We start from the raw sequence: 11,240 nt of genomic DNA, 5'->3' as shown, positions 1-11,240 counted from the left end.
TTTTCGCAGCCAAACCCAGCTGGTGACCTTTTGCCCTTTCACCGTTTGCCCCAGGAAAGTTGAAAGGTCATATGACGTAAATAGATGCTAGAAATTAAGATCCTCTATTTCATATTATAAACTTATAGTTTTTGTTTTAAGAATTAAATGTTAATGCTCAATATTTTATTCATTTTTAAAACTAGATGTGAAACATAATAGTGCATAATCGTATCGAATTGCGTCATTTTAATATAATTTTTAATTATTAATCTCCGAACGTGGCTATCGTTCACGCATGCACTTTACGCTCAGTTACCGGTACTCCGATTCAAGACGTGAGTAGAAACCTAAATCCCATATTTTCTTAGCAATCGTTCGAAATTTAAGTTAGTTTTAGAAGTGACGTTATTAGCGAATATTATATTCATTTGATAAGCATTTAATTTAATTACGAAATTTTCAAGTTAATTCTAATGTAGCTAAATTTGTTGTCAGTTCTTACAGCTCTTACTTGATTCCTTTAAATTGTATGGTCTTCTTTTGCAGGTTGAAGTTGTCAGGAATTTGTGCGAAAAAACACCAACCTAAAGATGTATCACTGCACAAGATTATGTTCCTCAGGAACGCAAACTCTCGTAAGTACACCTTCTACTAAAGCACTATTATATTACAGTTTCCAGATAAAACAGCCCATTTTTCAAGATCTGCTCATTGTGAAAAGAGAGACCTGCCCTATACCTAGCGTAGTTTATATTTGTCAGGGGAGTTACCCATTGGCTTTATGTGGTAGGATACAAATGCAGTAGGTTGCTACAACCTACAAATGTGTAACATTAGGCTTCTTCTTGTCATAGTGTTGACCTAGCCGTGGCCACCGCAACGCCTCACCACAGCTCAACTTAAGTTTATTTCTGTAGGCTTACTTATGTGAATTCCTGAAGTTTTAATTATTGTAGCCCAGATGCAGATCTGACATGTGAGTGTGCATGCTATTTTTGCCAAATAAGTTGATGCACAGTTACACACTGTATAGTTGCTGTGTTTGTAAGTCAATTTGTTACCAGTACATGGCTGAAATTGCCACATTGAAACAAGGGAACAATAAAGTTTTTTAACTGATTTAGCGGAATTGCATAGTTTAATTTAACACACATGCGATGTTAGAGAAATTTTTGCTTTCTTATGTTAATTCAATTGCAGTTCACTGTATTTTTTGTGAAATATAATCGAATCATTGATGAAATCACACAGTTGAAGAATAGAAGTAAACCACAGAGTAAAGTTAGTGAGAGTGTCATTGCCACTGTCCTACAGAATAACCTGAAATTCCTCAGTATGATGATTAAGTTACCATATCCCCCAACAAGTCTTGAAGAAAATTGTACAAGGAATATGATGGAATGTCGTGTTAACCAGACATTCCTACTTGATTCTTGCTGAGCATGCCCGATTGGACTTTCAGCTGCTACTCGTCTTGTGCACTTGTTGATACATGCTCACATTCACAATGTACACAGGCTTGTCTGAACGTATACTATCAAAAGAGTCAAAAAATTTAGTCTTCCATCTTTCATATCAAAATCTTGCTGTTTTGGAAGAAAGAGTCAACTGTTACATTCCTTCTAGCAATGTTTCTAGAATTAATTGCAGCCAAAGATACAGGTTCAAAACCTAAAATCATGCAATGTTCACATTTTTTAAAACTCTTTTCATTCACAAAAGAAATGACTCATTTTCTATGCTATCATTTTTATAGATTGCCCGTGGAGCCAGATCATTTGTCAGACCACTTAGTGCATCAACCAGCGTCAACAATGAAAATACAAAGTATGTTGTTAAACTGAGTTATTTTAAGCAATTGTTTCTCAGAGAGTAGAAAAAGAGATAAGCAATCGTGTATGATGTTCTTTAGTGTATATACTCGCTTTCATCATGGCATGTGCTTTCTTAAAAGAGTTGATGTCAAACTAGAACTTTTGTTGCTGTATGTCCATGAAGCAGCTGTTGTTTGATTGTTAAGGCAAGATAAATGAGGTACTTATGTGCCAGTCATAAATCATGGAAAAAAGAGTGCCCAAGGTTCACATGATGTCATTCCTGATCTTGGATATGTAGAAAATACTACCATTTTCAAGTAGATTTTCCTATTTTATATTTATTTGCGGTTATGTTCACAGTGTTTCAAGGCGCAACCTGAGCTCATATGGCAGTGTTGCTAGCCTCAGCGGTGCAACAACAGTAACAATCCCACAGATACCAGGACTTATGAATCAAGTAGGTTTTTTTTTAATTTTATGTGAAAATGAATGACCAGCCATGTCATCAAAATACATAGCTAGGTCAAGTAAATTTTCAAAGCCATAATAGCTATCATTTATAAGTATTTGTTGATTTTACCCAATATCCCAAGAGATGGGTACTTACAGATCTGCTATATATTTTGAATGTTTGAAGGTGCATCTTTCACAACAGCAGAGTTAGGAATGGCTTTGTACAATTTGAGCCGAAAGAGGCTTTTTCATTACAGATGTGCAGTGTTGGTACACGATATAATCAAATTAAGATTACCTTCTATAAACAGATGCTAAACATGAGGCCTGTCTCAAATGGAAAAAATGAAAATGTATTGATTAAATAATTTTTGTGGAAGCAACTCCAGTTGACATCTGACTGTGTTGCAAGTTCCTTCATGTCAAAGAGTCAATATGGCCAAAATTAATTTCAAGTAATCCTACAGATATATAGCAGTTTGGCAATTGTCATCAACTTTCAAACTGTTTTCAAGCAGAAAATTAATCTTTGTTTCATTAAAAAGAATATTTTAAATCCCAGGTTTCTGCATTTTGTTGGTGGTGATGATTGCTTTCTCAAATAATCATATATCTGCATTTGTTGACAACATTACTTTGTGTTAGTACCATGTTTTTACTTGCTCCCCACTGTGGCAGGTTTTGCAGTAGTCAGCATGATAACATTCAACAACCCTGTCAAATAAACAAGAGAGAGAGAAACATTCAATGCCACTGTGTATAACATTAGTTTGTGTGTTGTCAAAACTGCAGGTGAAATGGCATTTTGTATAAGTGAACACCAATGAAATTAAAAGTATAGTCCTGTAATTTAAAATGGGTTTGGAAGTATTTTCACAGCTCTTCAGTCAAGTCAGTAGTGGGAATATTATTATATCTCTCTATATATAATAATGGTCAAAAAGTAAAACGTCAGTAATTTCATTTATTTGTTACAAGTAAGAAAGTTTGTGCCTTTGCTTGATTTATGATTTGCACAGTAGGTTAGTTTTGTATTGGACCTGCCTTTCTGATTTCATCAATATTTTTTTTTCATCCACTTTAATAAACTGCATTGTCAAATCTGTTCTCCCTATCAGATTGCTGCAAGGAACTTCCAGACATCTGCTGTACAAAAAGATGTTGAAGCTGCTGCAAAATTCATCGGAGCTGGAGCTGCCACAGTAGGAATTGCCGGATCTGGCGCTGGTATTGGAACCGTCTTTGGCAGTTTGATTATCGGTTATGCCCGTAACCCATCACTAAAACAACAGCTTTTCACCTATGCCATCTTGGGTTTTGCATTGTCTGAAGCCATGGGTCTATTTTGTCTTATGGTTGCTTTCCTTATCCTGTTTGCCCTGTGATTATGGGCATTGTTATAGTATGATAGAGACCAATTGTCTCAGATTTATTTTCAGGTCTTATTTGTTTGCAGAGTTCACCATTTGACCAGAGAGAACGGTGTTTATTACATCAGTATGGCAGGCAAGTGCATTTTAGGGTGAGGGTCCAATGACAACTTCAAAAGTCAAGAGGGATCTTTTTTTTCAAAATGAAAATCTAATGTAGCAATGGACATGTAATGTTCCAGCCAATTATTTTTCTTACATTGTTCATAGATTACTTAAATGTCTCTGATTGTGAGAAGATTGGCACCTGTTGTTGTTCTTGTGTGTTTGTATCAATCGCACCAATTCATTATAGCATAACCAGAACAAACTGTTGATGTTGGATCTTTGTATTCAAATCCATTTCAACTTATTTTCTCATTGAGACAGAATTTGAAATTAATTTGCAGATGATTTACCTGATTGTAATTAAATTGAAGATCAGACATATGATGAACACAAGTCTGGTGTCAGTAGTGGGCCACTTGTCCCAAAAATGTTCTTGGCCAGCCATGTGATGGAAAATGAATAGATGATTGAAAAGTTAACTGTATTGTGAGCTTTTTTGTTTCATTTGTTAGTCCGTCTCTTTAGAAGTCCTGTATTCTAGATAAAGTTGCACTTGCAAGTCAACAACTGAATGAGAGAATGCTGAGATTAAGGACTTTCTATCAGTATGGGAAGAAATGGTTTAGACAGAATGGATAGTATTTCGTCTGTAGTAAAAATTAAAATGAATTAGTGGAAATATTAAGTTACTAACAGCTCATTCTATTGTTCACCATTAGATTTGGCTTTAGTCACAGCAGTGATCAAAAATATTGCAGTCCTCTTTAAAGTTCATCAGAATGGGGGTACCAACTGTACCAAAGTTGTTTCTGAGTACTTTCCTAGAGGTGATTTGACTTACTGCCTGACATTGATATGTGCTTGAATGGACAATTGTCACAAAAAAATGCTTCAAGTTTGGCAGTATATAAAGCATGTTATAAGTTCCAACATGAGTGACAAATATTTCACTTCTAGTATGTTAGTTTGCAATACTGATATTTTTAATCCTGTGAGGGGTAGTCAATCTTTTCATAAAATCAATTATTAAACTACTGATGCATGCAAGCTAACTACAATTAAAAATTTCTTCAAAAGTTTAATCAGTTTACCCTTAAAATCACCAATCTTGAACAAGGATCCCTCAAGTTAGAAAATTGATGCAAAAGGTATTGTCCCTTGCTATCAGCACAATGTTCTAAAAACCCAATTCCCAAACACCTTGAGGGCCTTAAGTGCTTCAATGGCCCAATGATTACTTAACCAAATAATCTGCTTTTCAAGTTAAAGGAAAAGGATTTGCTATGTATTGTAGAAAGATCTCAGGTTAATCAATCGCTATTTACTAGATTTTTGGAATAAAACAGCAGTCGCAAATTTAACAATGGGAGGAAAACGTTTGACTTTCACTAAAGCAATTTTTTTCATCTGAAGCTGGAGTGCCCTGCTCGCTTGGAGAGCAGTGTTCTTGGATCATAATGTGATCTTTGTTCACTTATCCTTGACTGTAACTGAACTCGATGGGGACATTAATAGGGTTCAGAGCAACTATATGATGCCCCCCAAACCATGTTGTTACTTGCATATAAATATGAAGGTTGGCTTATACAAATATAACAAACTTGGCAGTATTAAGGGCGTACAGCCTAGAAGAGCATTCTTTTGAAGATGCTATTCAACACGACCACAGTTTGGGGAATTTCATAACATGCTACCAGATTTGTAGTAAGAAAGCTCACTCTGAATGTAAGCTCAAAAGGCTTAAAGGACCTTTTAGTAATAAAAACTTCAAATTCTACATTTCATCATCAACTACGGCATTTTCTACCACAGTAAATCCACTCAGACTTTAGGCCATAGGAGTTTTGCAGTACTTTCTAGTTTTCTGTTGCATCCGCTGCAATGACCTAATAGACAGTGTTGGATGAGGTAGCCCAGCCACGCAGATGAACGATCTTTGGATGTTTACAAAACAATCTTTCCTCAAAAATTACACAGGGTTCAGAAAGTATCTTAGGAGTACAACCTGGACTACTAGCTGTTACTTAAACGGTGTGAAGACTCGCGCACAAAGAAACGTCTCATGCTGTTAATCTGACGTAGTTTCGAATGAGGTGTAACAGAAGTGTTAGATGCCACCATCGATCCCAGAAAATACACACACAGCTTGCTACCGTCGGTAATTAGACACTAGTGTACAGTCAATACATACAGCTACGGTCAATACCCACAACACAGTGTAGCCTACAAAGCAGCGATGGACAGTGGCGTAGGAAGGTACTTTTGAGTGGGAGGGCTGAAGACTGATGGCCAGCCTGGGGGAGGGGGCGTCCGCTTTGGAATTTTTTGGCATTTCCAGGTGGCCTCAGATGCAATTTGGTGCAATGTAGCACACTTCAACACCCACTCCATTTTGTAAAAACTTTTGCATTTTCACCAGGCCTTAGATGCAATTTGGTGCTCCAAATGAGATTTTTTTTCTCATTTGGAAATGAAAAAGGGGTTTTCTGACTTGCAAAGCAGGGGGGGGGGCGGAATGATACTTCCGCCCCTCCATATTTTTCACTGGGGGGCTGGCGCCCCCCAGCAGCCCCCCCCCCGGTTCCTACGCCCTTGGCGATGGACATCTCAGGTCTTGATAAAAGATAACAAGGTATCGCGTTTCATTACGGTCTGCATTTTGTAGCGACAAGCAGAAAACTTCACTTGCAAGCAACAGAAAGTTAACTTTTACAAAGCGCTACACGCTGTTTGCGAGTCTTCAATGCCTTTAACCATGTGATGCATATCAAAGTTTGTGCCAAAAGTCAACCATAATCTTTCCTGTCATAATCTTTCCTGTCATAACCTTTCCTGTCATAATATGCAAACTTCATTCCTCAAGTCCAGTGAAGAAGTAAATGGACATTCACAAAATGCCAACCTTGCCAGGAATCTGGTTTTGCTAATAAGAACATATTAAATGGTCTTTCAAAATAATGCAAGTTTATTAGTGTCATTTAGTCTAATAAAGATATCTAACCATAATTTCAGCTCCTATGGGATACTAAATTTCTCCACTGTTAACAATCATCAAGCTGATTTCTTCCCATGGAATAATTTATGTGGTAATCGCCATATTATTCCTTGCTTCCACAACAATACTGGGATATTCAAGTGGGTTAGGCAGAAACATTCAACAATCACGCAGAAAGGCCAATGATATGTCAACAACCGTTTCAGTGTAATTGGACAATGATGTTTTGTTATTTCAGACTTCATTTATTTGCACATTTCACACATTGGTCTTTTAATACACTTGTGCAATTCATCCTGGTTACCTTATTCAGTTTGAAACAACAGAAGTGTAAAGGTAAGAGATATGCAGGCCGGTTGAAATAATGAAAACGTGACAAAACACCAAAAAATTTGTACAAAGAGATGAAATTAAAAACTGGCAAGGGGAAAACATTGATCATGTGAACTAGAATTGATATTGAATGATACCAACAGTAAGTTTATTTCTTCAACCATAAGAAAAATTAGCCCTTTGTAATGATATTGAAATATTTCTGATGTCATATTTTTTTTTTTTTTTTTTTTTGAAAACGAAATATGTGTGATTTGTCACTGGGTTAGGACTGAGAGTAGATACAGTATGCACTCATTTAAGATTTTGCATTGCCCGAATAGTAGAAAGTATCCAACATTGAAGGGTGTACATAATTCGTAGACCAAATATGCTAACACTTTTATGGAGCAGCAAGGTGGTTGCCTCCTGATGGCTGATGTTGGGTACTTGGTTGGATGGTATATTCAATATTTCGATAAAAAAAAGGGGAAAGTTTGCAAACAAGGTCGATGCATGACAACTCTGGCTACAGCTTTGAAACTTATCATGCTGTTCCTGAAGTCGGTAAGTATACCCAGATGACGATGGAACAGTAGCTACTACTGTCATCTTTTAAGGAACAGCATTAGAGGCAACAATAAGCATCACTACCTGATTCCAAGATACAAAAGGCCCTTACTCAGCCAACGAGTGACTGTACAGTTATACTGACGAAAGATGACAATTATAAATATCAAGATCAATTTGAACAAACTCACAACATTTTCATCTAAAATTGTTTGTTAAGTGTATACTAATGATCCTTGAGATCGTTCAAATACATTGAGCTATTGTTAGGTAATTTAATTTTAACATCTGTTCCCAATTGTAGGGAAGAGAGTAAATGCAGGTTTTGTTGACATAAGATTCAGACAGCAATCACTTAAAGATTCCAGGGGGCTTAAATCTCACAAACAATGAGGAACAAAACTTGGGGTTTTATGGCACAGTAGTGGACAATACTGACATCATTTGTTTATTGTCAACCGCCTCCCTCTCCCAATTGCCCCTGTTAAGCTGTCATGATTCATGTTTTCTGCCCAAGATCTCCTTTCCAGCATTTCCAATTTGATGTCTTTCTGCAGAAGACAGTCATCTTCCCACAATTTGCTATGGGTACTTTGATGAACAATAATGAATTAACTTAGCTGGACAAGAATCCATTTTCAATTTAGTGGAGGTTTTTTGTCATTTATCATCCCCTCCACGCAGCAAGGACTGCCAACATGAATAGTACTGTGACTGCTGACAAAGACATGGTTGACATGGTGTTAAACATATAGCTGTACTGCCACCTCAAGTACCAAACGAAGCCGATGGTACACGCAAATAAAGGAACCATGAATTGGCCGATATCTAACTCTCCTTGTTCGGATTGCTGGGCAGCAGTTCCTGGACTTTGCTGATGCTGTGATATATGACAATGAAGAACGCAGTTGTTGACAATGCTGTAGGAACCGAGTTGTCGACTATCATCTCTCAGAAACTGACCATTGAAGATGAGGTGCACAACTCGACCATCCTGACTCTCCTCTGCAAAATTCAGTCTAAAAGGAAAGATGAATACTGTTTATAACCAGGAATACATAAAAGATTAATACTGTTTACATATGTTTTTGCCAGCAAATTTACAAATCCTGGTCACAGTGCTTCATGTGGTACTCAAAAGGTGTAAGAAGAAACAGATGCCAATGGTGTGAATCTTCACTTTGTTTAACATGTAACATTTTGCCATTTTGAGCTATTTCTGTATTTTTCCCCCCTTTTAAGAAGGTCTGTCTTTAAACCATCACCTGAAATAAAACCTGTGAAACACTTGTTCCGTTCGACAAATTCAGGAGCCATTTAACCTATTTGGGGATATTTTTACAATGCAATCTCACAGCGGACTTTGGTCCTCTGAACAGAAATTTGCTCGTCTGGTATGAACGGACAACCACTAAAAATTTGTTCTCCCTTTTCTTCTTCTTCTCTTCTTAAAATTGTCCCTGTTATTTCTTACCTTTTAAAGTTGCCAACAGTTTCTTCAATGCTTGTCCTGATGATCCTTTCTGTTTCATTAAGGAATTTAATTTTGAGACTTATATTATCATCAGTTGAAGTTCTATTACTATCTGGTTCAGTTTCATAAGTCCTCTCTGATAAGTTTTCCACCCTAGAATCATCTCCATCTTGATTTAAACTTTCACATTTTGTTGTTGCTTCACTTGAATGGTCTTTACTTGTTTCATCTTTCACTGAGGGATCTGCAGACTCTTTCTTTGTGTGTTCCTCCGATGATGGAAGTGCGTTACATGCAGAGTCAGTTTCATTTTGGCCATCAATACCATCTGCCGTTGGACTATTTCCTTCCAGTGATGAAGGTTCATTTAATCTTTGTTCCAATTCATTTTCTGTGCCTTCTGTTGAGCTGCCAGCTTCTTCCTCAGACTGGGAGTTGTTTTCTTGTGTTATTTCATTGAGCTCCACACGAAGTCCACTCAGCTGGGATTGAGTTAGACGAGTCTCAGAGACCCTTGTTGACACCCAAGCAACAATTAATGTAACAAATATAACAAATAAAGATAGAGTAATAGTCAGTTCATCCCCTACTCCTTCTATTAGTGACATGATTGGCTGATCAAGCTTTTCCTTTGGGTATATCTGTAAATAGAAAAAAGACAAGCTGTGCAAATTGATTACGATTACAACACAGTGTGCATAGCAGAGTGTACATCTCAGATCTAGATAAAAGATAACAAGGTATCACGTTTCATTACTGTCTGCATTTTGTAGCGACAAGAAGAAAACTTCACTTGCGAGCAATGGAAAGTTAACTTTTTCAGAGCGCGGCACTCGTTTGGGGCCAGTCTTCAATGCCTTTAAGGCTTTGGCTTTCACAAAATTATTGTCTATTGAAGTGTTGTAGAAACTTGGATTAGTTCCATTCAAAACATAGCCAACCGTTAATGCAGAGATGCCATCTACGTATGCAAATAATATGTCAACAGATGGGGTCAACATCAATTGATATATCAAATTGCTGATTTAAATATTGTAACCTTACCATACTGTTCACCAGACGATATAACAAGGTATAAAATAAATTCATGCATGTTCCAGCATTTCTTGTACATTTGATGGCCTCTGCCTACTGTCAGAACTGAAGTTTTAGTGCTAGAATGGAGAAATGTTTCTTTGAAGTTTAAACTGCACTGATGATGAGACTGGTGTGAACATCACATAACATTGCACCCAAATGTAGGGTTATTCTACTGTCACAGATTTCATCTCATTGAAGTTACAGTATATAGACACGACAGATCTGAAACGGTTACATCATTTTTTCGCATAACCAGTCCCTATGATCCAAGCATTATCATGTAGGCCTAGGCCTAACATTATGCTATGGGCTCCCTACGGTATTAATTTAACAAAACAAATAATAGGCTAGATCGAATAAGTCCCACTTGATGCTAATTCAAACTTGGCTCAACTTTAACATGAAGATCGTAGATATTTGTGAATCACCCTCAATAGTTACCAAATCGCATGTACTGGGGGAGGGATGTGTACGTAACAACTAACATACAGTGCTTTTGCGAGTCTAGTCTATGAATGTCTACTGTACTGTAGTCTAACTCTATTTAAGTACAAGTGCATTGTTTCGAAAGTGTGGCCTCGAAAAGCCTCATGAAGTCAAGAGTAAAATTACAAGAGATGGAATTTTGGACTATGATACATAGTTCAGCTTGTTGACACAACACGCCAATTCTTTCTTTGTACCTTGCGAATAGTCTTTGTAGCTGCTGTGCATAGGTTCACGAAGTCCCGATCGTCGTACAGCTTTGAAACTGCTCGTGTGCTACGTCATGCGCAGTTTGCACTAGTCGGCTTCATAATGGGTAGAGACAATCAAAAGGATCAACCCTAGCTAGATTTTGTGAATTTATGTCAGTTTTTTTTCCACCGGGCTCCAAAACGGAACCACTTTTGCGACAGAGAAATATCACACTAAGCAGCGTCTGGAAAAGTCAAATCAGAATCGTTTTGGCGGTGATAAGAGGCTACACTGAGTAGCCCGAAAATTTTCTACCGTTCCCAATACTGGTGAATATGTGGCAACAGGTCGAATTTGAGGATATCCGATGCTGTTTTTCAAGGGCGTAGGAACCGAGGGGG

The 11,240-nt window shown here is 37.3% G+C and overlaps 2 protein-coding genes across 4 annotated transcripts in view; one reads left to right on the top strand and one right to left on the bottom strand.

Moving 5' to 3' along the window:
- Positions 1-4,214, top strand: part of LOC139966127 (ATP synthase lipid-binding protein, mitochondrial-like) — a 53,371-nt gene extending 49,157 nt beyond the window's left edge. The window contains exons 1-5 of one of the 2 annotated variants that reach the window (XM_071968846.1): positions 246-317; positions 529-617; positions 1,739-1,809; positions 2,160-2,256; positions 3,371-4,214. In XM_071968846.1, the coding sequence (XP_071824947.1) occupies positions 573-617; positions 1,739-1,809; positions 2,160-2,256; positions 3,371-3,637 (480 nt within the window). In that variant the 5' untranslated portion in view covers positions 246-317; positions 529-572 and the 3' untranslated portion in view covers positions 3,638-4,214. Of the gene's footprint in view, positions 1-245; positions 318-528; positions 618-1,738; positions 1,810-2,159; positions 2,257-3,370 lie in introns of those variants that run through there. The other variant, XM_071968847.1, reaches the window with a different exon arrangement.
- LOC139966125 (transmembrane and ubiquitin-like domain-containing protein 1) lies at positions 3,939-10,967 on the bottom strand. Of its 2 annotated transcripts, none has more exons than XM_071968844.1 (3): positions 10,845-10,967; positions 9,082-9,722; positions 3,939-8,626 (listed from the first exon to the last, which is right to left on the bottom strand). In XM_071968844.1, exons 2-3 carry the CDS (start codon positions 9,687-9,689, stop codon positions 8,275-8,277), a joined length of 960 nt encoding a protein of 319 aa, XP_071824945.1. In that variant the 5' UTR covers positions 9,690-9,722; positions 10,845-10,967; the 3' UTR covers positions 3,939-8,274. The 2 variants fall into 2 exon arrangements, with proteins under 2 accessions (XP_071824945.1, XP_071824944.1); XM_071968843.1 differs by lacking the exon at positions 10,845-10,967 and adding an exon at positions 10,126-10,185.
- Positions 10,968-11,240: the final 273 nt, after the last annotated feature.

Source organism: Apostichopus japonicus, chromosome 4 (assembly GCF_037975245.1).
Source record: "Apostichopus japonicus isolate 1M-3 chromosome 4, ASM3797524v1, whole genome shotgun sequence".
Taxonomy (NCBI): domain Eukaryota; kingdom Metazoa; phylum Echinodermata; class Holothuroidea; order Aspidochirotida; family Stichopodidae; genus Apostichopus; species Apostichopus japonicus.
This window is presented reverse-complemented; position numbering and strand designations above follow the sequence as displayed.